The following is a 16,882-nucleotide window of genomic DNA, read 5'->3' as shown; positions in this document are numbered from 1 at the left end:
AATTTTAATTAGAAAGAAAATATTACTAACTTATTATGAAGAATTTAGAGATAAAAATATAAAATTATTTTACTTATTTTTTGTAAAATTAAGGTCTAATTCACATACTATTATAGTTAACATAAATAAAATTAATGTTAAATAAAACAACTTACATTAATAAAAATTATAATGAATAAAAACAACCTTTTAGTTTAAAGAAAGTAAAGAAAATTAAATTATGATTGATTGATTCTCTTTATTTGCTTTGTGACTTAACTCAAACAAAACAAACCAATTAAAGAATTAAAGAGATTTTAATTAGTAAATTTATTTAGTAATTGAATATTGCTTTGCTTATTAGATTTATAAGTATAAATCTTATTTACAATTAGTAATTCCAAGTAATAATTAATTAATTGTCATTAAATAATTCATAGATCAAATAAATATTTAATACAATCTTAAATTCTACTTAATTTTAAAACCAATATGCTATGATTGAGGAAGGATAGGATTTAAGAAAGTAAATCTTCAAGCTTTAGGTTTAAAGAAATAAATTGTTGCATAAGAACTAATCTTTGAACATTAATGATCATCCTCATTTAAATTAGACGAGTGATGATTCAAATAAATAAAAAGATGCACAAGATAATATTTTGAATTAAAATGGTGATAATAAATCTAGTTCTAATTTACTTCACGACCAGGAAGGATTAAATAGGATGATTCGTTAGAAAGTTAAATCGATGACTATATAGACTGCAAGAACTTTAAAATTAGAAGAAGATTTGAGTCAAGAGAAGGAGCAAAAGTAAATTTCTTTTGGATAAGTTTATAGATAGAGCTCATTTTAAAGATAAGACTCTGTATTTGATGAGAATTTATTTTAAGATTAAATGTATAACTCTCATGGTTAGGATTTTGATCATGTACCTTCTAAATACTAAAAAAAAGATAGATCAAAAGTATTGCAGCTCATGAATTAAGGAGTTATCAAGCAATTTAGTGAGTAACCTTCTTAGACTTTTGTTGATAAAGAAGAAATAATTAAAAAAATTCGTACAATTCTTGCAAAAGACTAAAAAGAGCGTGATGAAACTGATTTAAATTTTTTATAAGACTGTTATGGCGAGAGAATAGACTTCTTTAAAGTAATATCAGGTAGATATGGTCTTTCAGCTTTAAAAAATGTTTTTAAAGTGATGAAATATGAAACTTTTCAAAAAGGAGATAAAATATTTTAGATTGGTGATAAAGGAGATAAATTTTACATAATACTTTCTGGTAAGGTTAAAGTCACCATTCCTAAGAAATAAATTTAAGATGCTTAAGCAAATTTATAGGCTCTTTCTAGGATTTCTAGTTTTATGAATCCTCAAATTTCTCCAAAAAGGTAGAGCATGATGAGCTCTCCAAAAAATTAGTTAAAGAAGAATAGCTAATTAATATCAATAAATTCAATCAGTGAGCCATTTTAGAAAATATTAAATTAAAGTAATTCTTTTCGAGGAAAGAAATCTTCCCAAATATTTATTAAAATGAGTGAGTTCTAGTAAAATTCTATCGCAATTTAAAAAAGGAGACTAAGTAAGTTACTCTTAGATCAAAGAAGTTCTCTATAAAATACAAATCAAGAAAGTTATGACCCTAAAGATTATCTAGAAGAATTAAGTAATAAATATAACATAGTAAGAGAGCTTGGAAAAGGTGAATCATTCGGAGAAATGTCAATGCAAATAAAGTAAAATAATTAAAGAAATACAACTGTTTTTGCAGATGAAAAATGTGAGTTGGCTGTCATCTCTAGAAATGACTATATGGAAATTATTACACCCTTTCAATAAGGCGATGCCGAAGAAAAACTAGATTTTCTATAAAATATTCCTTATTTTCAAAATTGGGATAAAAAAGACCTAAGGATATTGAGTTACTCTCTCGAATTATAACAAGTGCCAAAAGGCTCATTTTTATACAAGGAGGAAGATAATTCAAACTATTTGTATATGATACAACATGGTAATACATACATACATACTTCAAATTTTCTATTGCTTATTTATTACTTAATTTTATTCAACAATTTACAAATCAATAAAATAAATGGATTTTCGATATACTCATCAAAATCGTCTTGATTATTAATTTTTTAAGACACTTTTTTTGTAATTTCCAAAAAAAATAATTTTATCTATATATTTATTTTTCACTTTTAACAAATTTATTGCCAATTTGAAAGTTATGCTTCGCTTTTTTTCCCATTATAAAAATATTAAAATAATGTAAATAAAGATTGTCCTTTACAAATTTTATAAAAAAAATACAATTAATTTGTTTTGAAATATTTGAAAGTTTGATACCTAACTTATTTATTTATTACCCTATGAAATTTATTTCTCTACAAAATCTAATATTTAAAAAACTTTTTCAATAATTTAAATTTAATTTTTTGTTGAATCATACATAAACTGATTAAAATAGGAGAGTTTAAAATTACTAAATAATGCTAATCTAAAATAAGTGAAGTTTAAGATGTAGAACATAGTAAATTAGTTACTATGAAGGAGAACCTTTTGATTTGCGTTTGCCATTAGTTTGAAATATTAGGCGAGGAAAGCGTGTTGGGCTTAAAAAAAAGAGACTTCTCGATTTAAGCAAGTACCTTAGATAGCTAGGTGTACAGAATAAGTCATTATGATTTAGAGAATGTTTATAAAAATCTGACCAATAACAGGGAGGATAATTATTTTAATTTGCTAGAGTCGCTTATTCAAAAAAGAGAATGGAAATTAGATAGATTTTCTGAACTTTTCAACAAGTTCCTTAAGGAGAGAAAACTGATGCATTCAAATACAATTAATTATGCAAGACTAACTTCAATTCACTCATCTTCATAAAGAAAAATAGCTTTATCATAAGGGGCATCACCTAATAATTTGAAATTAAAGGCAATACAAAACTAGTACTCAGCTAAGTTAAACTTCACAAATGCTTTTTAATCCTTAGGAGAGTACACGAAATAAGCAGAAGAAGATTAAGTTCAAGAAACATCAAAGTTTAGATCATATAGTTAATCTATAGGTCAAAAGAGTTCTTCTCGATAGTAATCTCAAAGATAAATTAAAGCATCTCATAGATCATAAACATCTTCTTCTTCGTCTGAAGATAATAATAACGAAGATTAATAATCAATAAATTAGTTTACAGCAAAGCCAAATAATGAATATGAAGCTAATGATGGCAGTAATAAATGTATTGAGCAATATGATTAAAGCTAAAACTAAAATTCATCAATAATTTAAAAACTTTTTGATCCAGATTCCTACTACAAAAAGTTATAATTAAAGATTAAAAAAGCAAACGACATAAAATAAACCAAATATTAACCATAAAAATTGGATCATAATAAAATTTTAAATCTAGACTACACACCTTAAAGCTCTAGAAAAGAGAACTAGAATTAAGATTCAAACAAATCACCTAAAATTAAATAATTCAATAAGTATTCTTTGTCACCCTTTAATAATGGCTTTAAATAGGATCAGTAGAAAAATCAGCAATAGTACCAACTAAAATTGAATTAATAAAATCCTAATTTTAAATCTTAGACTGGTAAAATGAAGCTCAGTGAAGAAGATGAAAAAGCTCTTGAAGATTACTACAAACTAAAAATTTTACCTATAAGTGTAGTCTTTAGTAAAGCTGATGAGTCCAATCAAAAAAGGATTTCATCAAGCAACGACTAAATGCTTTAAAGATTAAAATTATTAGGAATTGAAACTCCTAAAAAGAGCTAATTAAATAAAACCTAAGATGATGTCTCTCCTAAAAAAGCTTTTAAAATCAGAAAAAGTGAATCAACAGGTCAACTACATAATTAAAATCTCAACTCTCCTGCTCATTCAAAAGAAAGCGAGTAAAATCAATTTAAAATTTTAATTTAACATAAATAAAATATCATTTTGCATAAACTTTATAATACAGATATCATGAAATTTATATTTTAATATTATAAAGTATATTTACCTTATCTTCTTTTAACTTTCAACCAATAATCTAACCTCGTTAGTATGCATTGATTATTTTTTAAGGTGGTAAAAAACAAAGGTTTTACTATATATTTTTTGAAATAATATTTGAAATTTTACATTAAATATTTTTTTACTTGGAAAATATATTTTGAATCCTTCATAGTAATGAGAGAAAAATAGTAGCAAATAATTTAAATTAAACTTTTAATTTTTAATTTATAAAGTAGACAAAATAATAGGTAAAGTTCTGTACTTAAAGCGAGTTAATTTTAGCAGAAATAGAATTAGCGAGCGTCACTAGATCAAAATAGCTTTATTTAGATCATAAGAGAAAAAAACGGTTCTATTTCAGAACAAAAAATAAATCCAGGAAATACACCTAAATTAAATAATAGCACCTTATCAATCATCAAGGAATAATACAACTAGAATGATGAAGGTATGTCAAAGACTTAGTAAAATATAAATGAAAATATGAAGCTTTAAGGTGAAGTAGGAAACTTGCTAAAAAAAGAAAAAGAAGAATAAGAATAATACAAGAAGTAAAAGTAATTCATAGATACAATGAAATCATATGCTGATGTTTACAAACTTGTTGAAATGAATTATTTAGAATCCCATTCTATCAAAGCACATTAGTTGATGAAAGAAACTATGGATGATATGAATTTAATACGCAAATTCGCTTAGCAAACTTATAAAAAAAATACAAATTCAATAGTAACTAACTTTGCCAAATAAGAATTTTAGAAAAAGCTCATGAAAAAATAAAAGCAAGAAAAATTTGAAAAGCTAAAGAAAAGAGGTCTTATCAATGAGAATGAGGTTAATATGGATGACTCTATTGAACTGAATCAGCACTTGAAGAAAATAGCCGATTTATAGTAATAAATCTATGATAACATTGTAAATTTAATTCTTTAAAATTTAGATGTTAAATTGAACTTTAATTTTTTATTTTGAAATTTAATTGTTTTATTTCTTTATTTAATTAATTAATTAATTTATTTCTTTACTTCAAATAATTTTAGAATGATCCAACAGGTTCTCGATCTAATAACTATAACTTTGGTGGATTAAAAAAGAGAAAAGTAGGAGTATAGTTGAGTGATTAAATTAATCTTTTTCAATAAATGCCAGCTTTTCAACAATCAATACCTCAAACAAATGAAAGCATCACTGAGGAATCTCTTTCAAATATATCTTAAGTATAAATAAATGAGAATCCTTCTAAAAATGCAATCTCAAATATAATAGATAACTAGAAAAAGGATGAAAATTTAATTAAAAATGAAAGTAATCAAAACTAAAAGTAATAAATCCTTTAAAAAAAGACTATGGGCGTGTTAGCCATGATGCAAAAATAATATAAACAAAGTATTGATTAACCAATACAGAAAAACCTAGAAATATTTAATTTGAAGAATAAATTTTAGAAAAGTGCCTAGCTTAGATTGTTTAAATAGCTTAAATAAGAAGAATAAAATTCTAACAATAAAGGTCTATCAATCTTCAATACACTTGGACAAATAAATAAAAAAAATGAAATAAAAGATAAAATAAATAAATTTGAACCATAAAAAAGTATGGAGGCTTTTGTGTAAAGAGGTTTTTAAAGGTAGTCAAATACTTAGTACTTAAGCAATCTATTTTTTGGATAAATTAGTCATTCAAAAGACCATAAAGAACCAAATGATACTCATTCAAAACTTCCAAAAAATGGTTTATTCTCAAATTAAAGTATTGGTAGTCTAAATTAAAACTAAACAAATACCACTCTGAAACCTTACTAGCACATTAATAATATAAAACCAAGTGAATTCTCACAATTTAATTCAGTGTGGGATAATAGCAAAAAATAATTACAATTTTAAAGAATACTTAACTACAATCGCTGATATCTTTCTGCAAAATAATAAGCAACTAAAAATTAATAAATCTATTCAAATCTTAAAATTAATATCAAACATGTGTAATTAAATTTGTATAAATATCAATCAATAATTTAATTCAATTTAAGAAAGTAATAAATAAATACCTTTCAATTAATTTTTTCCTTTTCCAAAATATTTGTTTGTATCAATCAACATTTCTTAATTTTGTTTTGAAATCTATAAATAAATATATTAAAGAAATATTAAATGATAGTATTTCAAATACAATAAAATCTTTCAAAATTCACCCTCATATTTACTAAAATGTTTGATCAAGACACCAAAATTGTCAAGGTTTATTATAAATATATTTTTTTTATTAATACTTTAAAAAAATCTACCAAAAATAAGGCATTACTTATATTATTAAGGTGGTAACCATAAACTAAGGATTGACTGTACTTATTTTTACTCCATTAAAAACATGAAATAAAAATTTTACTGAAGAAAAAAATTTAAACATTTTAAACTCTTACAAGAATTACAAGAAGTACAGCTAAAAAAATTAATTTATATCAAAATTTCAAATTTTAATAATAATTATTATTCTTTAAAATTAACTAATTTCTCATAATAGCTTTTCAAGTATTAAAGTAGGTATTTAAATAAATAAATAAATAAATAAATAATCAAATTTTTCATAAAAACTACAAAAATGATCAAAGAAATTTTAGAACAGTGAATATTCATTTAAAAATTGTTTTTCTTTTTACTTTAGTTTAGTTTATTTAAAATAAATGATCAATTAATTAATGGTTGTTTACCTTTTGATTAAATTTAATTCATTTTAAATTAAAATAATTTTGCTTTAATTTAATTATTTATTTTTAGGAAACAAAATTTGTATTGAAAATAGTAAATTTCTATTAGGTCATCTTAGTATTTAAATAGCATTTAAAAGCATGTTGAGAATTTGTTATTGTTTTAAATTTTTTTTGATAAGGTATTTTTGACATCCTGTTTGATAAAATTATTATAGGAGATGATTGATAACAGCTTAATTAAAAAACCTGGTTTAAAGTAAACTTCGAAGCTACAGTCAATTAAATCTGATAGATTTGAATTATTATTTTGATTTTTTATAAGAACGGCGGTAATAAAATTATAGTTAGCAAAGGTTTTAATTACAATAAGAAAATTTACAAAAGAAGATACTTAATATATTGATTCATAGCAACGAATTCAATAATTTTAAATAATAAATTAATTGTTCATATTGCTTTAGCCGATCAATCAGTGAGATATGAATATCGCAAATATATAAAATAGAGTTAAATGGGCTATTTTGGCTGTTTTTCAAAACCCATTAAAGAAATTAGTCCCATCTAAATACTACCTCTATGAGGGATAAAATAATATAGGCTCAGATTCAACTAAATCAGAAGTCGTTATAGAAGCAGAAGGTGTTTCTCCTCTTCATGCAGAAATTTATATCACTAATGATGGAGATGCATATATTTAAGATCTAAACAGTAAGCAAGGTATCTTTAAAAAGGCATCATTTAACCCTAATAAAAAAGTTCGCCTTGAACAAAATCAAAGATTCAGCATCATTCCTGACCATGAGTTTTATATTGGAAAATATAAATGTTATGTAGTCGCCTTTGATGAGGATTATAAAAAGGGCGAAGAAAGGAGATAAAGGGAAAGAGATGAAATAAGCTAATCTTAAAGCTAAAAGAGTAATGAATGAATTAATTACTTATTTTTTAACTGAATTATATTTAATCAAATTGAAAATAGAGTATAATATGACAATCGAATTGGATGAAACAGACTTAGATGATGTTGAAAATAATAATATTTTTGCAGATTAAGATCAAGTAGACCAGAAAAAATATAATATGAATGAGCAAGTAAGCAAGAAAGAAAATCCTTGATTGATTATTTAAAATAGAATAATTAAATTGATATTTATTTTTTTAAAAAAAAGAAAGATATATCTAATTTATATGAAAAAACACTTGAATTGAGTGATTAAGAGAACTAATAAGAAGAATAGCAGCTGTTTTAAAATTCAAATAAATAATCTGCAGGAGATTATGAGAAAACTTTGGAGATCAAGAGTGATGCGGATGATCAAGAAGAGGGAAATATCTTTAATCAAAATAATCAAAGTAATTAAAAAGGCAGTGAGTATGACAAGACTTTAGAACTATCCAGCAATGAAGGTGATAGAGAGGAGGAAAATAATTTATTTAGGAGTAAATAAACTAAAAATAAAAATGCTTAGTCAGATGCTAACAATTATGATAAAACGCTAGAGTTGAGTGATAAAAACAGTGATGAAGATAACTAGAATCTTTTTTAGAGCAGTAAAAAAAATACTAATAAATAAATGGAATGTGAGAAAACACTTTAGCTTAGTGATAAAAGTGATGACGAAGAATAAAATATTTTTAAAAACAAAAGCTAATAAAAAAAGCAAAATGATGCCAATTAATATGATAAAACATTAGAGTTAAGTGACAAAAGTGGAGAAGAAGATAATGACAATTTATTTTAAAATAAAAACATACAAAGCTAAAAAAAGAAAAATAATCAATAAATGTTTGAAAAAACTCTTGAGTTAAGTGATAAAGAGTAGAGTGATAATGAGAATAGCTTATTCAAAAACTAACAAAATAGAAGAAATAATAATAAAATGGAATGTGAAAAGACCCTTGAACTCTCAGACAAAGATGATTAAGAAGATTCAAAATTATTTTAAAAATCTGTTAATTAAACAGAGCCTAATCAAGCTTCTTTTAATGCTTCGTTACCTATTTAGACTACTCAAAGCTCTTTGCCAATTTAAGCTTCTCAAGGTCTTTCAGAAAAATAAAGAAGGATGGAGATATTAAAGAACAATTATTTATATAAAAAATATTAAAATTAAGCTAGTTAACCTAGCGAGTCAAGTTAAAATAATCAGGAAAATAAAAAAATGATAGCTGAAAACCAAAGCTAAAGCAATAAGAAATCAGTTTAAGATGATAAAAAAATGATACCTGAAAACGATAAAACTCCTGATTTATCTGAAGAGGAAAAGCAACAAAAAAAAGAGGTTATTAAAAGAAGAGAAAATGAAATTAAAAAAGCTTTGAGCCCATAACCTTCATCTAAAAATATACAGAAAGAATTGCTTTAGGAGACATTAATAGATGAAGATTCCTTTCATGATGATGGATGGTTCGAGAGTAGTACTTAAGAAAGAAGTAAAACACAATAATAGAGAAATACTAACTTGAATCTAGTAGCAACTCTCTTAGACTCGCCTTAAAGTCAAAATTAATCACAGTCTTTTAGGTATAATAAAAAGACATCTCCTCTTAGCCCTACGTTAGTAGATGATGATTAAGTTAGTGTAAAATCTGCTAACTAATCAATAAGTAGTTAAAATAAAGTTAATAAAAAACATAAAAGCCCAATATCTTTAAGTCCTACATTTCTAGATGAAGAAGTAAATTTGAATCTTTTGTCTGTTCAAAATGAAAAGCAAAGGAAACTATCTCAGCAATCAGCTTAATCAAGGTCAACTTCTAATTAAGAGCTTGGTGCCACTCTTATAGACCAAACTGACTCAAATAGCAAGATAAATTCTCCTCTTCCCAGCGAAAAACCTGCTGCTCTTTAGAATACTTTAATAGATTCCCCTGAGAGTTAGAATGGAAAAAGAGAAGATACACAAAACTAAGAATTAATTAACAAGATAAAGCAGCAAGAAGAAGAACTCAAGAAATTAAGAGAATAACTTTAAAGCTAAGGTAAGGCCTAACAAAATTAAACTGATAAAAAAAAGACATAAAATGAAACAAACGATTTAAGATAAAATTTAAATTCTTTAAATAATGAATAAAACTATGTAATAAATGTACTTCCCACTTTAAGCGATAATAACTCAAAGAAGTAAGATGATCCTTAAAAAAAGGCGAAAAATATTAATTTAGATAAAGTGAATTAATTTGATGATTTATTTGGCAACGATGAAGAAGAAGAACAGGAAGAAAATAACAAAAATAAAATTAATTCCAATCATCAGCTTTCTTCAAGAGAAAACAGCAGAACAGGATTCGGAAATAACTTAAAAAGAGAAGACAGTCAATCAGGAGTAGAAAATAGCAACTAAGGAGTTTCAGGATAATTTTAAGGAGCTTAGCAAAGAAACATAGGTCTTATGAATAAAAAATTTCCTTTACGTACTCTTACAATGTCTGACATGAAAAAATCTATATCTCCTATTGCTTCTTCAACTTAGCCATCTGTGGTAGAGGAATTTGAGGAAAAGGCATTCAATAAAGCAAGCAGCACTGTTCCTTAAAAGACATTATTTTAAAGTAGTGATGTAAATAGCAGTGATGATTAAGCTTTCTCATCTGGAAATAAAAGAGGAGCTTAATAATCAAAAAATAAATAGAATGACCTAAAAGAAGAAAAAAATAATAGTAACGGTGATCAATCAGAAGACCTTGGTGAAGATCCTAAGAAGAAATAAAAAGTCTAGTCAAGCTGGGTTCAATTACTCAAATAAAAAACAGGTAAAATGTAAGATGAAAACTCAAGAAACTCGACTAAATCTGAGGATAGCGTTAGTAAGGAATAAAATTCTTAAAGCAAGGGTAGATTAACAAGATAAAGTCAAGATAAATCTATGGTAGCTGAGGATATAGATGGAAATGCTATAAAAGAAAGTATGAAGATATCAGTAAGTGGATTTAAGCTAAAACCAGAATAAAAGAAAGGCATCAAGCAATTAAAATCTACGCTTATAGAAGATAATCAGGATTTTGATATATTAGTAGTAAAAGAAACAAAAAGAACAATAAAGTTATTGTTGGCAGTCATGAAAAAGAAACCAATTGTTCATGAAAAATGGCTAACAGATAGTATTAGACAGAATAAATTGTTGTCTAATTACTCGAATTACTAGCCAGAAGAATCATAATATTTTAAGGAGAGATTCAACAATGATTTAGAATTCTTTATATAAAAAAGAAAATAGATTTCCCACGATAATTAAATATTTGAAGGTTACACATTTTACATTTCTAAAAGTATAACTGAACCAAACGAAGAAGAATTAACTTCTCTAATTGAAGCTGGTGGAGGATAAATAAGAAAGACTCTACCAAATAAGTAAGCCAAAAAAGGAGAAATCTTTGTCATTTTGGGGCCAAGCGATCTTTATACATACAAAACCGTTTCTAAGCTTAAAGTTGTAACTTGCATTATGCCAGAATCAATATTAGATGCAGCATTGTTTAGTGAATTTAAATCTGATAAAAATTTGATTTAATCAGAAGATTTTTTTAAAAATTGAAATTACTATCATAAAATCAATTAACAAACAAACAAGCAAACAAAATATGTATAATATTTAAAATTTGTAAATCAAATAAAAAGGTTGTATTTATATTTTATTAAAAATCTATATTCCAATAAATTATATTAATAAATAAATAAATGAACTGATCAAAATTGTTCAAATGAAAATTTCAAACAAATACCTAATAAAATAAATATATTTTTTAATTAATAGCAAAGTTTTTTTTATTAGAGTGAATAATTCATTTAAAGCAATACTTTCTTCCAGTAAATAGATTCCTTTCAATAAAAACTACATAGAATTTCATAAGATTCAGCTATAAACTCAACTAAACAATCCAATTCAAAGTATTACTAACAATAAACTGGTGACTAAATATCTAATTCTTACAAAAGAAATTAGTATTCTCAAAAGAACTACAAGGCTAGTTAGGTATTATAGAATACAATAAGCACAAATAAAACAGAACTTGAACTCATTCAAAAATATCAAAGATAAATTTCTAATATCTAATGAAAGGTTTCTGTTCGTTCCTTTATTAATATACAAAAATTACTAACTTTTAAATTTAATTAAAATTTTGATTATTATTTTCAATATTTTGTAATTGCATTGATATATATCTAAACATGTTTGCTTATTTAGTGGTTATTACCAAAAGAATATCTTAAAAAAAAATAAAAAAAGTTCATTATTTTAAAAATCTTTACTGACTCTTAAATTTTGGTCAATTAAAATAATGAATACTGAAAGAAGAAAAATGAAATTAGGATGTTTGAATTACTTTAAATAAGAAGCAAATTATTTTTTATTATGAGTTGATTAATTGAATGATTTTATTAAATTTGAAACAAACAGTTAAAATGAATTTTAAGATGAAGATTATTAATAACTTAATTGCACAGAGATAGGATTACATTTTTTTGAATTCAACTATTCATACAAATATTTTTTTAATTTGTTTATTTAGTGAAAAAGATAGCTAAAAGCAATAGAAGTTGGTAGAGTTTTAATAAGTAACATATAAATACAAAATTTAATTGATTTTTAGCCTGAAAAAAAAATAGAAACAAAATTTTTATTCTGGCACATATATTAAAAAATAATAGAAGAAATAGATATTATTTCATAAATTAAATATAAATTGTAAATTCTTTATTATTATTTCTATGTTCATTATTTATGTTGCATTGTTTGATAAATTTAAAATGAATTTTAAAATGAATCAAGTAGACTTTATTATGATCTCGCAATATTGTTGCTGACTACTTTGTAAAGATTTAATTAATACTTTCTTGTTTGCTCTAATTATTATATAAACAAAACTTATCTAAATAATATAAAAATTAAATTATTTTTTTTGGTAAAAAGCATGATTAAAAAGAATAGAGTTGGTAATCAATCATTCTTTTATTTTAATATAATTAATTTTCAATTTATTATGAAAATAATTTTATAGTGCCATTAACGAGCGAGCATAATAAATTAATTGCACAAAACGATAGCAATAAGTCAAGTGATGATTTAACATCAGCTAATTATAATTAGATAGCAAAAAAAGATGATATAGAAGAGTAGTAAAAAGTAGTTGCAGAAAAAATAAAATCTATGCTATTGCCTCCTCGATCTTCATAAGTAAATTTGCCTGGATAAAATGAATTTGATAAAGATTAAATACCACCGAATTTAGATATTGCGCTGAAGCACTAAGTAATTAATTCATATATTTTAACATTCATTTTATGATAAGGTAAGTAAATAAGTAAGTATGTTTTATTTAATCATAAGTTTTTCATCAAAAAAAGTGATTGATTACTAATAATTAAAGGCAAAATAACTTAAAAAATAAATAAATTAAAACAAATTAAATAAATTTAGAAATGTTCAATTTTTAAAAACTTTTAAACTAAAATAGAAAGCAAGCAAAGTTGGTCCTATTGATTTATTATAAATGAGCTCTTAAGATGAAAAGGAAGGGTTGTGTCCTTGTTGTACAAAAACTATTTATAGATCAAAATTAAGTTTAAGCAGTGATAATTCCTAGCTATCTTATTTAGGAGCAGGATTTCCTCTTTATTTTGGCTTTACAAAATTCTCAATATTTCTCACTTTAATGCTATTCTTAACATCTGGTTTCTTTAATTTATTTACAAATATATATTATGGGGACTAATGCTCGAATAGTTACTAAGCTAAATAAGCAGTTGATTATAAATACACTTGTCAAAGCAATTGGATAACTATTTTGACTGTTGGAAATAAGAAAAATGAAACTACTTTATTGTAAATTTAAGATATACTGAATATGGCTACTGTCTGTGTTGTTGTGTTATGTTTTTAGTACTTCAGATACTACATCAGAAAAATTGATACTGTCACTGATATAATTGATATTTCTGCAGAAGACTATACTATGCTAGTGAAAGAAATTCCCGTAATTTAAAATCCTACAAGTGGGAATTACCTTGAAGATTTAAAAATATTTTTGTAACAAAATTTGATAGAAAATGCATATACTTCAGTATCAAAGATAAACTTTTCTTACAATTTGGTTGAATTCAAGGCAATATAAAAAAAAAAGGATGCTATCATATAATAAAAAAAAGCAGCAGTAAAATATAGATACGTTCATGGTGAATATTAAACTGGGTAGAGTGCTTATAAACTTGATAAAGAGTTAGAAGTAATGGAATCCGAACTAACTTCCCTATCTAAAAAGTTTTATGATTCAAATGATGCAGAAATATTCTCTAGTAAATTTACAGGCTGGGCATTCGTTTCTCTTGAATCTGCTAAAGGTAATTAATTTATAATTTAAATTTTTTAATTAAATTTTATAAAAATATATTTTATAACAGAAAAAGACTAAATAATAGATTTTTATAAACCCTTTCATAGGATTTTGCGATTTTCTAAAAAATTGAATTACGGTGGAAAGTAGTTATAAATTCAAAAACCACCAGCCCCATCTGATGTATTTTGGGAAAATCTTCACATTCACAGCCAAAATTTGAGATAGATTTTTATGTATATAATTCTTGTAGGTTTACTAACTGGATGCTTCTTTGTAGTGAATTAAATTTTAAAACAATAATAAACTATTAAAAACAACAAAACAGTTTATGTCTATGATACTGAGGTCACTCTTCAAATAGTTGGAATAGTAATATCTGTAATTATCAATGTTATGAATTTGATCTTAAAAGAACTCTGCATTTTATTTACCAAGTAATTATTTTCATTCATTTATATCTTTAAAGCCATTAAAATGATTTGCAAATAAATTAAAAATTCATTCAACAGTTAGCTATTTTCTTATTGTTAATCCTTAGAAATAGATTTAGAGATAATAATTATTTAAATAAAACCTTACTTATTATTTATATGGAATCTATTCTACTATCAGCTACTATCTTATGGTTATCTATTCAGCTATTAGCTACTTACTATCTTATGATTGATTATTCTAAAAAAATAAATTTATAAAAAATAACTTTTTGATTTTAATTAAAAAATTATTGAAATAAATTTAACTAAAATTCTTAAATTCTAAATTTAATTTAATTTAATTTAACTCTTTTCTTTAAATTAATTATTCAATAATATAGAGTAATTATTAGAAAAATCAATTAATTTTTTTAAATTTACTGTTTTTTATTGAATATTTATAAAAAATCAATTAAATTTTATTAAATTTAATGTTTTTTATTGAATATTTTTTAAATAAACAACAAAATTAAAGAGTTAAATAAATTTATTATTTAATATACTTTAATAGTTTGGAAAAATAAAAAACAAGATCTGAATATTACATAAGTGCTATTTAAAAGATATCCTTGACTTAATTTACAGTATCTGCATTGATTATTTTTGGAAACTAGATGTTTTACTTAGATGGTGGAAGCTATTTCTAAAAGATATTTGATAAAGGTGGTTTAGTATATAATATTTAATATGTGTTTATCACAAGCACAATCATGGGCTCTTTCTTACAGTTTCTGAACATTCCTGGAATTTTTAAAGCAATTAAAAGATATTTTGCAAAGAATTCTTGTTAGAATCAAACTAATTATTCGACTCAATAATAACTCAATTAGTAATTAATTAATTCATTCATTCAAATTTTTAATATAGAATTTTATTTTAATTATTTTTTAGAATATTTGAAGATCCTGAGTTTGATATCATTCTTAAGTATAGCAGACAGCTAAAAACAATATTTTTAATGGCTTTCTATGCTCCAATCATACCTGCTTGCTTGCCGTGGGTAGCATTAACTCTTTTACTCAACTATATTTTAGATAAAGTAAAATAATTTAAAAATATCAAAAGACTGTTTATTTTACTTAAAATTAATAAAGTACGAGCTAGTGTATAGAAGAATAGTGAAGTATAATATTAGTAATGAAATTACTATAGAAATGACTGAGCTTTTAGAACTTGCAATTATAATATTTTGTGTAATAATCTATTAAATTTCATCTAATTTAAAAATATTTTTTATTAATAAATTAATTAGGCTGGTAATATATTCTTTTCTATCTTTGTAATTGGTAATAATAATCTTGGAATTGATAGCATTTATCAGTTTATTGCTTGTGGAATTGGCTTAATAAATGCAGTTTTACCTATGCAAAAAATAAATTAAAAACTATTTAAAGTTGCAGATGCACCTCCTAATGAATAATCTTATTTTTAAATTGAAGATAAATTTAACACTGTAAATTTCATAAAATTATTAGAAATACATTAATAATTAAATTAATTAATTAATTACTGATTAAAAAGGACTATGAGAGAGAAAATCCAGCAACAAAATAAATAGCGAAATAAAAATTCCTAGATAGATTAATGCAAGTAAAATAAAAAGATGATAATAAAGTACAGTAGAATCTACGTATTCCTCTATCAAATTTAACTAATATGTAATAAATAATTAACTAATTTATTTTCAAATAATTAAAAACATTACAATTGTAAATTATTAAATATATTAGAAACGAGTAAAGTGTTGATTAGCCTTCAACTAGAAGAAGAAGGAGACAATAAAATAATCCTAATTGATTTTTTATCAGAATAAAAATAAATAATCTAAAATTTATTTTTGAATATGAATTAAGATATGCTAATTATTAAATCACTATATATTATTATACTATATTACTTTTCTTAAGATAAAATAAATTCTTGCTAACATTTCAAGCTTGTTTTATTATAAGAAATACATTTATTTACAAATAAATACACATTATTTAAAAATTTACAATATTTATTTTTATTTTCTACTTTTTGATAAAATCAATAATAATTTTTTTTTTTCATGTATAATTTTCTTCTAATCAAACTTTATCAATTTATCTATCTATCTATCTATCTAACTATCTGTAATTTTAAATATCCTTTTAATATAGAATAAAAAGCCATTTCCATTTACAATAAATAAAAAATGATTTTAAGATTTTGGGATTATGAAATGTTTGTTTGTTTTATGATTGGAGATTTAAGGGTAAATAAAAAAATAAATAAATAGATCATCCCTTTTTTGTTTATTTAACAAAAATAAATTCTAAGTAATTAATTAATAGATTTACTAAAAATTTTTGAATATCTCAAAAAATAAAATATTAAAATTA

At 23.7% G+C, this 16,882-nt stretch overlaps 4 protein-coding genes across 4 annotated transcripts; all 4 read left to right on the top strand. All coding sequences in view use genetic code 6, as the record gives it.

Moving 5' to 3' along the window:
* Window positions 1-171: 171 nt before the first annotated feature.
* Window positions 172-2,117, top strand: TTHERM_000661669 (cyclic nucleotide-binding domain protein; the record flags this gene model as incomplete). The annotated part of the gene is made up of 2 exons (XM_012798603.1): window positions 172-203; window positions 284-2,117. The coding sequence occupies 2 exons, from the start codon at window positions 172-174 to the stop codon at window positions 2,115-2,117; spliced, it is 1,866 nt and encodes a 621-aa protein (XP_012654057.1).
* Window positions 2,118-2,537: 420 nt separating this feature from the next.
* Window positions 2,538-5,908, top strand: TTHERM_00661680 (cyclic nucleotide-binding domain protein; the record flags this gene model as incomplete). Its single annotated transcript, XM_001020132.2, has 3 exons — window positions 2,538-3,895; window positions 4,235-4,916; window positions 5,042-5,908. The coding sequence occupies 3 exons, from the start codon at window positions 2,538-2,540 to the stop codon at window positions 5,906-5,908; spliced, it is 2,907 nt and encodes a 968-aa protein (XP_001020132.2).
* Window positions 5,909-7,187: 1,279 nt separating this feature from the next.
* Window positions 7,188-11,243, top strand: TTHERM_00661690 (BRCT domain protein; the record flags this gene model as incomplete). The annotated part of the gene is made up of 3 exons (XM_001020133.3): window positions 7,188-7,626; window positions 7,688-7,800; window positions 7,878-11,243. The coding sequence occupies 3 exons, from the start codon at window positions 7,188-7,190 to the stop codon at window positions 11,241-11,243; spliced, it is 3,918 nt and encodes a 1,305-aa protein (XP_001020133.3).
* Window positions 11,244-12,621: 1,378 nt separating this feature from the next.
* TTHERM_00661700 (calcium-activated chloride channel protein) lies at window positions 12,622-16,313 on the top strand (the record flags this gene model as incomplete). Its single annotated transcript, XM_001020134.2, has 10 exons — window positions 12,622-12,643; window positions 12,709-12,959; window positions 13,165-14,047; window positions 14,108-14,477; window positions 15,028-15,345; window positions 15,408-15,555; window positions 15,611-15,709; window positions 15,769-15,969; window positions 16,038-16,174; window positions 16,247-16,313. The coding sequence occupies 10 exons, from the start codon at window positions 12,622-12,624 to the stop codon at window positions 16,311-16,313; spliced, it is 2,496 nt and encodes an 831-aa protein (XP_001020134.2).
* Window positions 16,314-16,882: the final 569 nt, after the last annotated feature.

This window comes from Tetrahymena thermophila (genome assembly GCF_000189635.1).
Source record: "Tetrahymena thermophila SB210 genomic scaffold scf_8254577, whole genome shotgun sequence".
In the NCBI taxonomy this organism is placed as follows: domain Eukaryota; phylum Ciliophora; class Oligohymenophorea; order Hymenostomatida; family Tetrahymenidae; genus Tetrahymena; species Tetrahymena thermophila.
This window is presented reverse-complemented; position numbering and strand designations above follow the sequence as displayed.